Source organism: Oncorhynchus keta, chromosome 12 (assembly GCF_023373465.1).
Source record: "Oncorhynchus keta strain PuntledgeMale-10-30-2019 chromosome 12, Oket_V2, whole genome shotgun sequence".
NCBI lineage: Eukaryota > Metazoa > Chordata > Actinopteri > Salmoniformes > Salmonidae > Oncorhynchus > Oncorhynchus keta.
Window position 1 is genome coordinate 14,024,342 of NC_068432.1, and position 18,793 is coordinate 14,043,134.

The window sequence follows — 18,793 nt, forward strand, 5'->3', positions numbered from 1 at the left end:
TGTCTTTTATCATTCCAAATTGACATTTTATGCTTTTACTCGTATTGTTTTTCCCAAGGTTCCCACCGTTCATGTTGGGCAATTTATTTTAATCCTTGTCATTCTAGCCCGTAGCCTGCGAATCTGAGCTGCAGTAATTTCAACATCGCCATGCACCACCAACAACAACAAGCGGACCCGGGAAGCTGTTGTGCTGTGCTTCCATTTCGCCCTGCGTTGCCTCTGAACTGTAATTGCTTTTATATTTTTTATATTTTTTTATATTTTTTATTCCCTCTCAGCTTTCTGTCTCTTTTCTCTACATGAGTCTTTGATAGCTGAGGTGGCTATAAAACACATTCTACACCTGGGTCATTATCTACAGCAATTGTTATTTTGCCTGGACTCCGAAACATCGGAGGAACAAATAGGCATGTAAGACCATTTCATGTGTTTGTGCGTGTTCCTCCTTTCCCATACTGTTTTTAAAAAGAGAGTTGGAGCAGATTTTCAAGTTCAAACAGAGATTTTTCTAGTTTAAACTGAGTTTTGTAGCAAATTGGATTGAGCTGTCATCCAGTTTGTTTGTTGTTGTTGACAACCATCGTATAGTAGCTTATTTGACCTGGGCTCTCGTCCCTGTGTTTCTGTTGAGTTGTCTTTTGCGTACTGTAGGTTTGCACAGTAGATTAGAACTCAATTGTGAATCAACTCTCTTAAATGGTGGGGGGAGGGAAAAAAAACATTTAGAAAAACAAAAGGAGGTAGAAGATAGAGGGGAAAATGAATGTAATTTTATGGGTGGAACTACAGCTCAGTGCTGTTTCCCAACAGTTTTTACATTATAGGAGGATGAGATCTAAAGCTACAGAACAAATTTTAGTCATGCTCATATGGATGTTGCTGCAGCTTGGCTGATACCAATTTTACTTGGATAAATCTTGCCATAAATCATGGTTTTTAACGATAACATTTATTTTTATTTTTTATAATTTAGCATTTTTTGTTGTTCTTGTTGTGTAATACATATTTCTTACAATAAATATAATATATTTTTTCTGGGTGGGTAAAAGAAAACAGACATGCTCTCAATTTCCATTTCTGTCACTCTGTAGCGAGGAGCTGCCTTGCTGACAGAAAAGCAATTAACCTTTTTTAGAAGTTTGTTCATTCTATATCCATGGAGTGGGTAATTACCAACATGGCTGCCTGTTATTAAGTTTGTATCCTCATTTGCTAATTTCTAGTTGGCGCCTCTCTTGCTCCTCATAGGACTTTGTTTGGAATTGGAATGATTGTCTTCCAGGCAGAAAGAGAAAAGGCATAATTCTCTGGGGATAGGTTGTGTGAGTGCACTTGTTCTGCCTGGCTGATAATGTTGCTTTCTGTTCATGTGTATGTATGTGTGTGTGATCATGTGTGTGCTGTGTTAGGCACCCCTCCACTCTGCTGTGACTGAAACGTGCTGCATCTCTTTATTGTGCAGGGTTAAGTCACCATGTCATCCATTCTGAAAAAGACGCTGCCCCCCAACTACTAAAACAGCAGTGCAGATAAAAAATGTTTTTATAGTGGGTTAACTGCCTTTTTCAGGGGCAAAACGACAGACTTTTACCTTGTCAGTTCAGGGATTCAATCTTGCAACCTTTCGGTTACTAGTCCAACGCTCTAACCACTAGGCTAGTTTACATACACTTAGGTTGGAGTCATTTAAACTCATTTTTCAACCACTCCACACATTTCTTGTTAACAAACTATAGTTTTGGCAAGTCTGTTAGGACATCCACTTTGTGCATGACACAAGTAGTTTTTCCAACAATTGTTTACAGACAGATTATTTCACTTATAATTCACTGTATCCCAATTCCAGTGGGTCAGAAGCTTACATACACTAAGTTGACTGTGATTTTAAACTGCTTGGAAAATTCCAGAAAATTATGTCATGGCTTTAGAAGCTTCTGATAGGCTAACAGACATCATTTGAGTCAATTGGAGGTGTACCTGTGGATGTATTTCAAAGCCTACCTTCAAACTCAGTGCCTCTTTGCTTGACATCATGGGAAAATCAAAAGAAATCAGCCAAGACCTCAGAAAAAACATTGTAGACCTCCACAAGTCTGGTTCATCCTTGGGAGCAATTTCCAAACGCTGAAGGTACCACGTTCGTCTGTACAAACAATAGTATATAAACACCATGGGACCAGGCAACTGTCATACCGCTCAGGAAGGAGACGCGTTCTGTCTCCTAGAGATGAACGTACTTTGGTGCGAAAAGTGCACATCAATCCCAGAACAACAGCAAAGGACCTTGTGAAGTTTCTGGAGGAAACCGGTACAAAGTATCTATATCACCATAACCTGAAAGGCCGCTCAGCAAGGACGAAGCCACTGCTCCAAAACTGCCATAAAAAAGCCAGACTACGGCTTGCAACTGCACATGGGGACTGATGAAACAAAAATAGAACTGTTTGCCATAATGACCACCGTTATGTTTGGAGGAAAAAGGGGGAGGCTTGCAAGCCGAAGAACACCATCCCAACCGTGCACGGGTGTGGCAGCATCACGTTGTGGTGGTGCCTTGCTGCAGGAGGGACTGGTGCACTTCACAAAATAGATTGCATCATGAGGCAGGAAAATTATGTAGATATATTGAAGCGACATCAGTCAGGTAGTTAAAGCTTGGTCGGAAATGGGTCTTCCAAATGGACAATGACCCCAAGCATACTTACAAAGTTGTGGAAAACAGCTTAAGGACAACAAAGTCAAGGTATTTGAGTGGCCATCACCTGACCTCAATCCTATAGAAAATTTGTGGGCAGAACTGAAAAAGTGTGTGTGAGCAAGGAGTCCTACAAACCTGACTCGGTTACCCCAGCTCTGTCAGGAAGAATGGGCCAAAATGACTTATTGTGGGAAGCTTGTGGAAGCCTACCTGAAACGTTTGACCCAAGTTAAACAATTTAAAGGCAATGCTGTCAAATACTAATTGAGTGTATGTAAACTTCTGACCCACTGGGAACGTGATGAAAGAAATACAAGCTTAAGTAAATCATTCTCTCTACTATTATTCTGACATTTCACATTCTTAAAATAAAGTGGTGATCCTAACTTACCTAAGACAGGGAATTTCTACTAGGAATAAATTTGTGAAAAACTGAGTTTAATTGTATTTGGCCAAGGTGTATGTAAACTTCCGACTTCAACTGTAGGTGCCCTGCCATTCCTCTACTGTGCAGCACAACTGTCTTTTTACGATGGCATATGTTGTTTAAGTAGGTATGAAGATGGTAGTACTGAGCACACACGGAAAGGCTGATCCTCTGTGGAAAGACTGGCTGTGACAGGTAACCGGCAGGTAACTGGAGGGTTGCCGGTTCAAATCCAGGGTCAGAGCGGGAAGTGAGCTGGCATCCGGAGGGTTGCTGGTATCAAATCCCAGCTCCCCAGACTCTCAGTGTGGCAGCCCCCTGCATCTCTCCAAACCTTGATGTGTGTATTTCGGAAGGGTTGAGCTGAAAGCGGAAGTCAAATTGTGCTATCGACCAATAAAGTGATCTTAATCTTAATTAAAAATAGATATATTTAACTTGGCAAATAAATAAAGAACAAATTATTATTTAAAATGATGGCCTACCTGGGAACAGTGGCTTAATTGCCTTGTTCTGGGAAAGAAGGACACATTTTTACCTTGTCAGCTCGGGGATTCGATCCAGCAACCTTTTGGTTACTGTCCCAACGCTCTAACCACTAGGCTGCCTGCCACCCCAAGGCGGATGAAAGGACATTCATTCAGTCTTAAAAGCCATTGTATTAGAGCTATTAAACACACAATACAGTAGACTAATAAAGGCCAGCATGCTGCAGAATGCTGTAATCTGCGTATTACAGAAGGGACTTTGATAACCCCCCTGCTCAGATCTCCACTGTGATCTCGGCAGTATGTTTAAACAGATGAGGAGCCGGCCATTGTGTTTGTGGGATTCCACTGTTTCACACAGGGATGTCGTTACTGAAGGTTAGAAACTGAGGCCTCTGACTGTGTGTCCTTTTGTGTGCCCACAGACCTGTTGAGGGTTGGTAAACAACCTCCATGGCTGTCAGCTCGATTTTTAGTTTGAACGGCAGTTTGCAGGGGGAAACAGTGGAAGAAGCATTAGATCAGAGCCCGACCAAGGTTATCAGAGCACATTAAAGGGTTAGTACCAGAATACCATTGTGTTTAGCCAGGGCTGTTGTGTGGAGTGGTGCTTTGATGGACACGTCACACTTTATAATCCACTGCTCTCAGCCCTATTGTGCTGCTCAGATTGTTCCCTGCGTCCCTGCAGTCCAAACGCAGCTTTTGTGAACTGTGGGTTTTGTAGCACTGGGTCTTTTCTCCAGTTCTTACACAGTGTGGTGTGGGAGATTACACACACCCTGGCCCTCCAAACCATGACTGATCTCAGCTCGGCCCAATCCCTTTTTCATTTCTCCTCTTTCACAAGACGTTTTGTGTAAAGGGCCTCTCCCTTTCTTAGCTCATGTCTTAGGTCTTGGTATGACTCTCATTCTTTCAGTTATCAGTGCTGTGTACGTAATCAGGTAGGCCCACTGTTTTTTAACGATGTTGACATTACATACTGTATGGGTAACTGATATTTGTATGTTACTCCTGAAAGGTTCAATAGCTGAAATGAATTGTACAAGGAAAGGGAGGAGAACCCCGTTGGAGAATACACACGAAGTATAAAAAAAACATCAGGAACACCTTCCTAATCTTGAGTTGTACCCCCTTTTGCCCTCAATTCATCGGGGCATAGACTATACTAGGTGTCGAAAGCGTTCCATAGGGATGCTGTCCCATGTTGACTAATGCTTCCCACAGTTGTGTCAAGCTGGATGGATGTCCTTTTGGTGATGGACCATTCTTGATACACACAGGAAACTGTTGAGTGTGAAAAACCCAGCAGCGTTGCAGTTGTTGACACACTTAAACCGGTGTGCCTGGCACCTACTACCATACCACTTTTAAAGGCACTTACATCTTTTGTCTTGCACATTCACCCTCTGAGTGGCACACACACACAATCCATGTCTCAAGGCTTGAAATTCCTCCTTTAACCTGTCTCCTCACCCTTCATCTACACTGATTTTGAAGTGGATTTAACAAGTGACATCAATAAGGGATCATTATTTCACCTGGAGTCACCAGGTCTGTCTATGCCATTTTGTACACTCAGTGTATGTGTTTGTGTTTTTTTTATACAGTAGGCGTTGCCTTTTAGTCAATAAGACTGTTTTATTGCATCATGGAAGATGTATATATTGTCTTTTTCCTTTGACCCTTTTTGAGGAATATGTTGATTCATTGATGTCTTGCCATTGTCTGATCAGTCCGTCACACAGGCTTTGTAAAGAAAGTGTGGAGGTGGAAGCACTAAGATTTTATTCATGTTGCTACACAATTTGTTCTCTGTAATATAAAGTATCTGTAGATAGAAATTAGAATCGTTCAAATATGTCTCTTTAGACTTGAGTAATTAGTGATATTTTCTAATACCTTAATTTAAAGATTTAGATCTCATTTGCCAAAATCAGAAGTAATGATTAAATGGAATGATTTAGGGCTGCTACAATAATGCATACAAGTATTTGTATCATATTATTTGATTAAAAGGTTTAAAAGTGAAGAACACTTGATTCCAATATTTGGATAGTTTTAATCATAATTAACATTTTAAACTTTCACAAAGTTATTTTCATAAATGTTTCCTTTTTTTTAGTTATGGAATGGATAAGGTGAATTGGTCACTCTACAGGAGGTTGGATTTAGTCTGTAAAATATTATACTTGTACAATTTTAGTTATTTCTTCAGAGGTGTTTTTGTATTTCGATCTGACATGTTCTCATAAAGCAATTTGTAACACATGAAATGAAAAATGTTCTATATGAAACTAAAGCATCCAAACATACATCACTGTCAATGGATAATGCTTTCATTAAATCAGTCAATTCAGGCTGAAGTAGTACACATTTATAAAGCCCTCGCCAAGGCTATAACAACTGAAATATACACTATGCGCTAGAACACCATTCCTGTCAAACAATGATCCCTAATTTGTTCCTGTGTTCTCCTTCAGGTCCTCCCAACAACCACCACAGTCAGTCTCTGCGGCCGCCACTCCCTCCTCCTCACAACCACCACCAGTCATCGGCCAACTCCCTGAACCGCAACACCCTGGCCAGCCGCCGCGGCCAAACCCATGCCCCCTCGACGGCCCCCGGGGAGGGCCCCTCCACACCAGAGTCAGTCCAGCTCCAGGAAAGCTGGGCGCTGAACAGCAGCGTGCCCCTGGAGACCAGGTCAGTATCACTGTCTCCCTGCTTGCTATCCATTCATGTTTGGACACCCTCCCTATTCAGAGGGACAGGAACACTTTATGCTTCCTATCAGCTCCTGGTACTGTACAGCTGGCTGTATTTATCCAAGTGACAAAGGTCTTTACCTTAAACCTAAAGGCTCTGTTCAGGTTTGTGGGTGCCCTCTGCCCAGCTGCTAGAGCTCTGAACTCAACATCCCCTTCTGCCGTTGCCTATCTTCACACACAGCCACACTGGCACACAGGCAGAGGCCCTGCCTGCTGCTCTCTCTCTGGTGTTCTGGTAGATGGAAGCTGGTGTCCTCCTCTCCCCCTCTGTTCTGCCTTTTGTTTGGTGTGTGATTGCCATGCTCCTGCTGGGTTGTGAGTCGCTCCTCTATGTTCCCAGATCACACTCCAAACACGCCGCATGCACAATTCATGTTACCGGGACTACAGGGCGTGTCTCTCAGATGTTTTATTTGCCAGGAGCTCCTGCTACTCCTGCTACCGCCGGGTGCCTTTACCTGCCTGTTCCCTCCTTTCCAAAATGGAGCCTGGCGCCTGAGTCACAGCCAGCATGCCTCCTACTGAGTGAGGAAATCAGTTTTTACTGTAGGAACTCATTTTTTTTTTCAATTCCATCATGTTAGCTGGGATACGCAGGAATAACAAGACCGTGTTCAGGATGTTAGGGTTGTATTTCCTGATCTGGTGTCCTAGCAGCATGAGTTGTGTTCTGTTGCTTTTCCCAAAAGTCTCCAGTATGGTGGTTTGTTAGCAGTGGTGGAAAAAGTACCCAATTGTCATACTTGAGTAAAAGTAAAGATACCTTGATAGAAAATGACTAAAAGTGAAAGTCGCCCAGTAAATTACTACTTGAGTAAAAGTCTAAAACAATTTGGTTTTAAATATACTTAAGTATCAAGAGTAGAAGTATGAATAATAGAAAATTCCTTATTAAGCAAACCAGGCAGCACAATTTTCTTTTTTTCTTTTTATTTACGGATAGCCCAGGGCACACTCCAACAGTCAGACATATTTGACAAATTATGCATTTGTGCTTAGTGAGTCCACCAGATCAGAGGCTTTAGGAATGACCAGGGAGGTTCTGTTGATAAGTGTGTGAATTTGACCATTTTCTGTCCTGCTAAGCATTCAAAATGTAACTTTTGGGTGTCAGGGGAATTTTTAAAATTTTTAAGTACATTATTTTCTTTATGGATGTAGTGAAGTAAAAGGTGTCAAAAATATAAATAGTAAAGTTTTAAAAAATGACTTAAGTAGTACTTCAAAGTATTTTTACTTAAGTACTTTACACCACTGTTTGTTAGTTAGTTTATTAGATTTTATGACTTCCCTTTCTACTGTGGACAGCAATCCAATTTCCTCTTCCTAATCCTACGCTTTACATTGACAGCTATATAAACTTACACAAATGCAAACTACACACAAAACAAAACAGTACAAGAACCCTGCGTCTATTCGCTCACTATCAATTCCCCCTAGTGCTCCTTGCCCTTTTCTCCTCTCCCCCCTTCCGTCTCTCCTCTTCTCTCTTCCCTCTCTCCCTGCCCCCTCAGTGCCTGTTCTCAGCAGGCAGATTAATATAGCTTCTGTCGGGGCATATGGGCCTGACCTCACACACTTCAGTTCATAATTCTTTGTCTTTCAGATGCCCCTGTCTGGGGCATCTTGCAGCGCTAGCACTTTTACTTAGTTTCACCCATTAATACTGCTTGGTCTTTACAGAGTCTCCCTCATAGGCATAAAACAACATTTCATCTGGGGCCTGACCCTTTACCCTATGACCTGGAACCACCCAACATGCTGTCCATCATACCACTGCTGGAGATAATATAACTCATACAGTACATTCACACACACACACACTAGCACACACATGCTCTCTCTCTCTCTCTCACACACACACACACACACACACACACACACACACACACACACACACACACACACACACACACACACACACACACACACACACACACACACACAAACACACATTTTCAGGGAGGCAGTGAAAAGCCATTTATTTTTGCAATGGAACAAATCCACTGTAAGGTTACCATATTGCAAATGACTACGGTAGAAAGACACATACCAACATTTTATTTAATACATTTTCGCTAGCTAGCTACAACAGAAGGCCATTGTGGATAACTTTTTTTTGTCTCTGTGTCCAGTATGAAATAAGTTAGAGGTAGTTTCACGAGCCTATGCTAACTAGCGTTAGCGCAATGACTGGCTGTCTTCAGGAACAGTTACCGTGCTAGCTGTTCCTGTTCATCCAACTCTGGGGAAGTAGATAAATGGCTTCATTGCCAAAATCTCAAACCATCCCTTTAATATGGAGGAAATTATTGTCATTGGAGCTAATTACAGGGGGTTTTCTGTATATAAAATTATTAGGCGGGCTGTCTTAAGTGGTAATTTTCGGGATGGACAAACGGTTTTATTGTCAACTTAAACAACCAAAATCAGATAAAAAGCATGCAGAAAAGATATATTGAACTATATATAATTTTTCATAATACAATGTTTGAGAACTAACAATCGAATAGAAATTAGACAGTCAGGGCACATGCCCATTGATTTTGTTTGCGCAGAGGAATACAGCATTAGCCATTGCAAAATGCATATAATTGCAGGAAATTTGCTTTTAAAGCTGCAAAATTGTCCCTCAACTCCATGCCAAACTGTATAGAATTGATTGATTTCAAATCTTCAAAATTTTCTTTCAGCTCAATGAAAAAATCTGAAGAATTGCAGAAACTGACCTTTAAAACAGTTAAATGTTCTCTCTGACGCTAAGATACCTTTACTTTTTCAGCTTATAGTCTATGTTAGAGTTGACACTTCCTCTTCCAATTAATTGTGGGGATGTCAAAATAATGAAGCTATCAACCAAATCTAGTCATTAAAATAAAGTATTTATTTTACTTGCCATTATCGTTCACCTTTTTGCTAACATATGCTGGGTCGCCAGTTTGCCTGGGCAAGAAAAGTTTGAAAACCACTTTCATAGTGCACTATTTAATATAATTCCCTCACGAAATGCTTGCCCTGGTCTTTATGCGCCAAGGAACTACAGTGCATAAATGAGCTACCAAATTATTCAGCGATGACATCAATGTTCTATAAAGATGTTCTATCTATAAAGAATCCTCCTTCTTTAGTGAAACAATGTGGGAGTCAAATTGATTTAATTGTAATTTTTTGTCAGCAATGTACACAAAATACTCTTAATGTCAAAGTGGAAGAAAAATGTAATAACTAAAATATAGTTGTTGCATAAGTCAATACATGTTAGAAACACATTTGGCAGAGTCTTTCTGGGTAAAATCTCTAAGATTTCCACACCTGGATTGTGCAATATTTACCCATTTTATTATTTTCAAAATGATTCAAGCTCTGTCAAGATGTTTGGGGATCATGGCTCACAGTCATTTTTCAAGTCTTGCCATAAATGTTCAAGCAGATTTAAGTCAAAACTTGAACTTGGTTACTAAGGAACATTCACTGTCTTCTTGGTAAGCAAATCCGGTGTAGATTTATTGTAGGTTATTGTCCTGCTGAAAGGTGACTTCTTCTCCCAGTCTCTGGTGTAAAGCAGGTTTTCCTTTAGGATTTTGCCTGTGCTTAGCTCCATCCTGTTTCTTTTTATCCTGAAAAACTCCCCAGTATTTGTTGATGTCAAGCATACTCATACCATGATGCAGCCACCATCATGCTTGAAAATAAGGAGATAGTTGCTCAGTGACAGTTTGAGTTGGATTTGCCCAAACATAAGGCTTTGCATTTATGCAAAAACTGTAGTTCTTTGCTGTGTTTTAGTGACTTGTTGCATGTTTTGGAATATATATTCTTTCTGTGTATTTGTATTCTTCTTTTCACTCTGTCATTTAGGTCCCTACAATGTTTTTTAATCCATCCTCAGTTTTCTCCCATCACAATCATTAAACTGTAGCTGTTATAAAATCACCAATGGCCTCAACAGCTCAGTTCAGAAGAACAACTGTATATTTTGAGGTGTCTGGGTGGTTTAATACATAATCCACAGCATAATTATTTACTTGACTATGCTTAAGAGATAATCAATGTCTGATTTGTTATTGTTACCCATCTACCAATCACTGAACATCTTTAAGAGGCTTTCGAAAAGCTCCGTTCTCTTTGTAGTTGAATCTGTGCTTGAAATTCAATACTTGACTGTGGGACCTTACAGAGGTTGCGTGTATGGGGGACAGAGGAAGGTTTAGTCATTCAAAAATCATGTCAACCCCTATTATTTCACACAGTGTCCATGTAATTTATTCTGTGATTTGTTAAGCCACATTTAACTAATTTAGGCTCGCCATAACAAAAGGTCTGAATACTTATGCAGTGACTGTATTTTAGTTATGAATGTTTTATTTATCTTTAAAAAATATACATATGATCACTTTGACATTACAGAGTATTTCGTGTACATTGTTGACATTCTTTTTTTTGAATCCCGCTTTGTAGCACAGTAAAATGTGAAGAAATCCAAGGGGTCTGAATAATTCTGCAAGGCACTGTAACACTGTCATACTCTAGGGTCCAGTCTCATCACATTCCAGAAATGGTGAATTGAAATGAAATAATAAAAAAATCCATTATCCTGAGAGGTGAGCTGAGTCGCTGCCCGGTCCGCTCTCTCCCCGTATCCCCATGGGCTTGTTTGAGAATGCTGAACCATTCCTCTCTCTCTCACTCTCTTCCTCTCTCTCTCTATCTGCAGATTGAATGTCCTCCTCCAGCAGTCGATTTCTGCTGAGGAGCCCTGAAATTAAACGGGGTTGGGGGAGATCAAAAATCACAAAGTGTAGCGAGTAGTGGCCACCTGTGCAATGGTGCTTTTGGCCTGTAGGTGTTCCTCCTCTCAACAACAGAATGCATAGCCTGTATTTAGCCAATTTGCATGTATGAGCCCTATTACAGTATATATTAGCACTACTACTGTATGCTCACTACGCAGCGTGAAAGCCTATATTGTATGGCTCCTGTAACATGAAGACCAAGCCGCTGATTATTATGGTACAAACTGATGCTGTATTTGCATGTTGATGGCATGTTTATTGGAATTAATTATGCACTATTAATGGCAGCCATGTTAAATGGTAGTGTTTGTAGCTTGTTCAATTTCCAAATGCCTTTTTTTCTCTGTTTCAACCCTACTGAGTCCGTTTTTTAAATATTTTTTTATGTGAGCTCTGTCTAGGAGAGACATCCTCTGAGAATGGGTTACTTATATAACATGTTTTTCTCTGAGTTCAACTGCGTCATTGTGGTTGCTGTCCTGTCAGATTTAGTTTTTTTGTTGTGGAAGTCTTCAAAGGCTGGTTGATTGGTTTTGATTTGACAGTTTAAAAACTGACATATACACACAGTACATACATTTTTAAGAACACAATAAAGTCAATGACTTTGGTCCCTTAAAAAAGCCAGGGTGCTAAGGGGGGTTCAACTCCCGAGCCTTTTGATGTTGCTTTTTATTAGATTAGTTTGACTGACTCCGGCACCGTCGGTATGGTTCAGTGTGTTAGCGCCCAGCTCAATGTGTTGCCGTGGTTGCATCCTACAGACAGACCTGGCCCTGCCTGCCTGATATTCTGGAGGTATTGGTATTGAGAGAGAAACAGCCAGAACCTCCAACAGTTCAGCCCTCCGTGACTTGAATCCCAAACAGGGTTCATTACATAAATTCTTATGCTAAATTTCTGTTGCCCTTGATAGCTTTACCATTATGTCCTGGCATGTCTGGTAGAATACTAATAGATCTACACTCCAGTTGAATTCCTGTTCATTATCTGTAAAATCTCCATTTACTCGTTAATTGCACTGGCTTTACACGCCCTCCCTCAGGATGAGAGAAGTGTTTACTGTGAAAGAGAGACTATGAACACAGTTTTGTCTTGCTGTTTTGTTTTGTTTTGTTCTGTTTGGCTTGGTTTTGTATTCATCTGTGGTTTTGTTAAACTGTCTGTGTGGGATAAACCCCTCTGAGTGGCATGTTGTGGCCAATTTACACACCGGAGCAGGAAGGGAAGAAAAGACTATCACCATAAGTGCTATTTAAAATGATGATAGGCAAACATCTGGATAAAATAAATAAACAAAAAGACAGAAAGGCTCACCTGAAAGAAGGAGAAAAAAAAGTTTTTTTTTTTTTGTGTGTCCTTATTCAAATGCAGCTTTGATGCTGGCTCTCCTCTTTGAAAATATGCAACTCGAGCGTGGATTTGATATGATATGTGTAACTAAAGCAATTAATGTATGAAGGCCTTTATGTTATATGCTCATCTTGTCCTATAATCACATTGAAATAGATTTCATTTTTTTTGTTTAAAGTCAGAGTAGGCTTGTGAACTGAATGTCATTGTAAGCTAGAGTGGCATTTTTAATAACTGCTGAATAGCATGTACATTTATTTTCACTATTGACCGATTTGGATACAAAACAGAGTTCTTTGTCATGTCAGGAGAGAGAATATTACATTCTCTACAGTGTGTTGTTTAAGTCAGGTGGTAATACCCACACATAATCAACTGTGATATCATCCATCTCATCTGTTTTGTGCTTGCCAAAGCCATTATACTGTCTCTGTTTTGCTTTGCAAAGCTGTCTCTGACGACGGCTATATGACTCATGCCCTGGTGGATAAAATATGATTGATTTATGGATTCATTTACCTGCTGCCTGCTATGGTGCAATTAACATGCATCTAGTTGAGAGGATATTCTCTCCACTAACACGGTGTGATGTGATGGCCGTGGCCAGCCGCCTGCGTGCTTGCTTGCCTGTCACCAAGGAACAGGTCATTAATCAGGCAGCGTCGGAGGGCAGGCCAAAGTAAGGGGCAGGGCGCTAACCTCAGCCATGTTTTCATTAGTGCACGTACACAGCCGCCAGGAGGGGCTGCTTGGGGGGGGTTCACTCCTCTCCAAGTGTAACACCTTCTCAGGTCGCCGCGGTGACACCTCTTTCCACTGTCTTCATCCCTTTGATTATATACTGAGGAGGAGGTGTAGAGGATGATACTCTGATGAACCGTAATGGCCAGCTGGCTGAAGGCATATTTAACACAACCAATCGTACGTACATCAAACATGTTTTGTTTTTTTATATGATCCCTTTGATTGCCGATAGACAGTACAGTATATGCAATATACTATGTTGGGACAAACCATTCCTCGAGGTGTTTATTTCACTCCACACGAGGTTGTTAGAGTGAATTGAATGAGGATTATTAGGTCACATGTTGCAGACCCTGGGATGAGTTTATGTCATCAGCCAGCCATCGTTTGATATTGACTGGTAATAGGGTACCGGCAAGTCAGCCCACTTTTACCATCGCTATTCCAGGGTAAGGAATGCCGACGCACCATCATCAAGGCTATGAAAATCGGGCTGTTGCCTTGAGCAGGTTTCACATTTGACCTTGCCTGCACGTGAAGCCCAAACGTAAAGACTGATCCCAAATGTAAAGACTGACGGAGACGCATCGAGGTAAGGCCTTGAGTTATGTGCGCACAGCCTCCTACAGCTTGTTTGTGCGTCCGACCTGTTTTTTTTTTTCTCTCTCTCTCTCTTTCTCTCTCTCTCTCTCTCTCTCTCTCTCTCTCTCTCTCTCTCTCTCTCTCTCTCTCTCTCTCTCTCTCTCTCTCTCTCTCTCTCTCTCTCTCTCTCTCTCTCTCTCTCTCTCTCTCTCTCTCTCTCTCTCTCTCTCTCTCTCTCTCTCTCTCTCTCTCTCGCTCTCTCTCTCACTTATATCTAAGTCATTCTGTTCCTTTCTCGCCCCATGAAATGATTATTTCTGAGCTGACGCTCTCATTTGGACACAGACCACCAAACCGGTGAATTGAGAATTGACGTGAGGATTGACGGTCAATCCACTTGTTACCCTCTCTGCTGCTTCCCACTACCTACTTCATATAAGAGTTCCTTCCCTCTACAACACATATAGTCGATTTAACAGACATCTCTGACAGATTTCCTACTTATTTCTAACTGTAATTCCCAGACCTTTTGTTACAAGTCATCCTTGGTGTTCTCCAGCGATTCTTCGGGTTGGTTGAGAGATGGGCAGTGGAGAGCCTGTTAGTGTTGATCTCAGTGTTCTACTGCTAGGATTGATCAGACACCAGCTCAGGAGTTGAGATGCGTAATTGGTAGATGTGCACCATTGATCTAGTCACTCCTTCTCCAATTGAGGAAAGGAGAAGAAACTGTCCTCTTGTGTGTGTGAGTGAATAGAAGGGAAATGTCATTTTTTAAGGCGAGAGAGGAGGACACCATGAGGTTTGATGCTGGGGGGTTTTGGACTTCCTTCCCTGTCCGGGCTGGAGCTGTGGAATGAGATCTGAGAGGAGAGTGTTTTTGGGTTCAGTGTGGGGCAGCAGCTTGTGAGAGCTTCCGACCAGCATCAAAGCGGCACGGTCAACTGTCTTCCACTTTCATCCCCATCCCATCTGCCTCCTCGTAGACCACCCCGCAGGGTCTGCCGCCCACCTGGCACAGGCCAGCATTGCACTGGGGTCTGCCTGTAGCCAAGCTGGGCACCGGACGGAAAGGAGGTGCTAGGGGAGAGACACTGTCGAAGCAGACTAACTTAGAAATTAGACTGCTGATGACGAAGAAGCAGTTGATTTTTATTCTTAGCCTAAGCGCTAACGATGATAATGAGCATAATAATCAAATGCCGGTCTACGAGTCTGGAAGGCGATAATCTGTATATTCTGTATGCTTTTAGCTGTATAATTCAGAGTCCTTAGACCGCTTTGAGGAGCGTGAATAAGAAAATCAATGCATGTAAATGACCAGTGAATAATTGCTGGTAGAATATAGAGGGGCACTTCATTGCTCCAGATGTCTCATTATATTCTGAAAGCTACTGTTCACTCCAACACAATTTGCACATTCTATTGGTAATAGAGACCATGTAGCAGCTGATTCTAACTCTCCGTGTCCGCCTCTTGTCTCTCTCTCTCCTTTTCTCTCCTTCGCTGTAGGCACTTCCTGTTTAAAACCCCGTCCGGGACCACTCCCCTGTTCAGCAGCTCGTCTCCAGGGTACCCCCTGACGTCTGGGACCGTCTACTCCCCCCCACCGCGGCTGCTACCCAGAAACGCCTTCTCCAGGAGCTCCTTCAAGCTGAATAAACCCTCCAAGTACTGCAGCTGGAAATGTGCTGCCGTGTTGGCCATCGCTGCTGCCGTCCTGCTGGCCGTGCTGCTCTCCTACTTCATAGGTAGGCTACAGTACAATACAGTACAGCACAATACAGTACAGTACAATACAATACAGTACTGTAGCCCCCCTTGTTATATTGATATGCCATCTGCTGTCAGATTGGCTTGGCTCATTTAACCTGTTTGGGAATGAACTGGAAAATATTCCAACTGAAAATCTTCTTGTCAAGGGTATGGTTGGATGAAATACCATAGGCCTATCGCACTAATGGTATTAAAATTCACGGACACTTGACATGGAAAAGCAATTTCTCGAACCTTGCTTATATATCATAATTAGCTTGACATTTGACATGCAATGAATCCATGTGTGCCTGTTAGCATATTATGTTGGTTATTATAAAATGGAATGTGTATTCATGCTCATGACAAATGCATGACTGAGGATGAAGCACATAGAAAGAAAAAGCCGTGTGAACACTTAGCCTACTCTAGCCGTACTCCATGGTCGGTTTCATCCCACAATATTTACTATTAGCATTTTGTTTTGTGAGGTAACGATTTATAGTCAGCATTGAGGTCTCTCCGGCAGTGTTCAGATCTGACATGGTGATTGTGAGTCATCGCAGCACTGCGGGGTGCAGTGAGCTGTGCTGTTAGCTGTGCTGTGCTGTCCACACACAAGGCTGAGAGAGGGAGCCTGCCGCTCCCCAAGCCTTGCTCCTCAGAGGACTGTGGACACAGTCGATACTGAGGCGTAAGAGCGCTCGAGTGAGAGGGGGAGCCGAGCCCACTGCAGGAGGGGTGGAAAATGAGAGGAAACACATCAAAGGGCTTTGATGAGCCGATCAAGAGCCTCACTGTGGTCACATAATAACAGCTAAGGCCAATCACTTGGGGGGGGGTGTATTGTGAGTTGCCTGAATGTGTTGTATTACGGGCTCTATGTGGGGTAGAAACAGATACATTAGTAGTGGTGGCCAAACCTATGCGGTATTGTGGTTTTAAGTCAACTTCACCCGGCTTTCAGGGCTTCACTGTTTGGAATTGCAATGTTTGTGGATATATTTATTCACTGTGAGATTGCGTTGACACGCTTGTCCTATTCAAATCTGGAGAGACACACACAGAGAGGGAGAAAAAAAGAGCGAGTGGGGGAGAGAGAGCTGGCTCATTGTCTCTGGGCAGCCATGGGTGGAAGCTGGCTGTGTGTGTGCACTGGTGTGTGATGCGTGGTGAAACTCCCCCATTACCTGTGGGATTATGTTTCGCATGGCGTGGCACTCAGGCACACCGAGGGAGGGAGGCAAGGCCACAGCTCAGCAAGCAGAGCGCTCTGTACCCCAGCGCCAGGATGGGGGTCGAGGCTTTATGGGCTGAGCGGTTCCGATCCAGCACCCTCGGGCCAGGCCAATACTCAGCGGGCCCCGGGACTTCTGAGCAGAACCGAACCCTGTGCGTGCATGCAAACTGCAGAAATAAATGTGACCGTGGCTTTTTTTTATTTTTACAAGCGATCAAACCTGGACGGCTACAGCTGAGCTCTGCACCACAGACACAGCCCAGACTCTGCCTACGTTCCAGGGAGATCTGCACTAATGCATCTGGAAACGCAGCAGTCAGACAAATATGAGCTATTTCTGTTTCCCTCTTTCATAAGTGTCAAAAAAAAATGATGCTGTCTATCCTTTTCTTGAACTCCAGAATTAGTGTCTGAAGAGAACTTCTCTCAGAGACTCAAGACAAAGAATATGCTCCGAAAGAGTTGAACGCTAGACTCCTTTTGAGTCTGCATAGCATGCCTCTTAACCCAATACACTCGTGGGATAGGGCTAAATTGAAATTTTTCTTACAGAAGAAATATGGAAAGCATGTATGCATAACCATGGTAACAATCAAAAGGGAACAGATTGGAGATGATGTGAAAATGATTAAATGTGAGGACAAAATGTGAAGACAAAACAGTTAATCTGACACAAGACTTAATCCAAACATTACATTATTGATTTGATGTATATTTTACATTTACTGTACTATTTGCCACATTTGTTGATAACTAAATCTGTAAATACTCTGGATAAATTCAGTAACATGACTAGATTATTCCTGGAAAATGTGGGGTAGGTGCAACATAAGACAAAAATGGTTTAACTTGTATCTACAAGTGGCCACACACAGCTCCTACGTAATTTGAATGCACTTTTATGTCTCAAAGAAGAGTCTTCAACTATAAGGTGCTATTTTGAGCTCTCCTAGCTGAGGAACTAGAGCAAGTAGACTTGTAGTTGTTTTCTTTGGAACACATCCGTGTCAATTACTGTTGTTGTTTACACATTCCAAAAACAGTCCATTATAAATCGCCATCTGGTCAGATGGGCATTATTTGAAAGTGTGTTCTATTGGCAACATGGCTAGCTAGCTAAATTACTCAATAGGATCTTACAGTGTTAAGCTTTCACAAGGCAGTTCAGAGAAGCAGGTCCTCATTTTGGTGTATTCAGATGCGTGTTCCCCGCCAAATGTCTTTCGAACTGTACATAGCATAGTGATCATAAACGTTGACACTACTGTATATGACATGAGTTTTATGATATGGAAATGTGAACTGCACATTTGGACTAACGGGTGTTTGTCCAATGTCTCGTCTTGTCAAAAGACATCGATTTCCCCAATTAGCATTGGGGATCGGGGCGACGTCTTGTCACGCCCGGTGTTCAAGTTCAGAACAGCTGTCAGTCAAAACCAATACTGCACAGTGAAGATGAGTCCTGGAGCTCTGACGTCACGAGTAGCGTGTTATTGCACAGCCACTGCGTGTCCAAATCTGCTATTTTGAAACAGTGTACACGTGTGAAGAGCTACTGGGCCAATCACGGGGACGTTGTTACATCATGAAAGACACCCACCAGTTGTCCTTGTATCTCTCCGCTCGTCCATTCCTCTAAGGACACTCGTTTGCCACAAAGGTCTTTTTATATTCCTTGTGGTTTGTTGTGAAACGCACTCGCTCACAGACCTACCGCATCCAAGGGGCTGAGAGGCTTACTGTTGCTAGGACACAGGTGAGGTGAGCAGGCCTGATGCAAGCCGAGCAGGTCTAGCATCATCATGCTAGGTGGGGAATGGCGATGGAGAGCCCTGCTCCTGCGTTTCTCTCTCGCCCCCCCTTAAAGGACAGCAGGTCTAATTTACACTAATTGGTGAATGATGATGAAAGGGAGAGATAAATGACAAGTATG

The 18,793-nt window shown here is 42.2% G+C and overlaps 1 protein-coding gene across 3 annotated transcripts in view; it reads left to right on the plus strand.

Moving 5' to 3' along the window:
• The window catches only part of LOC118391024 (teneurin-2-like), a 279,332-nt gene that overhangs the window by 221,245 nt on the left and 39,294 nt on the right, over positions 1-18,793 (plus strand). For all 3 annotated transcript variants that reach the window (XM_052457754.1, XM_035781945.2, XM_035781946.2), the window contains 2 exons: positions 6,103-6,325; positions 15,375-15,613. In XM_052457754.1, coding sequence (XP_052313714.1) covers positions 6,103-6,325; positions 15,375-15,613 — 462 coding nt within the window. The remainder of the gene's footprint in view (positions 1-6,102; positions 6,326-15,374; positions 15,614-18,793) is intronic.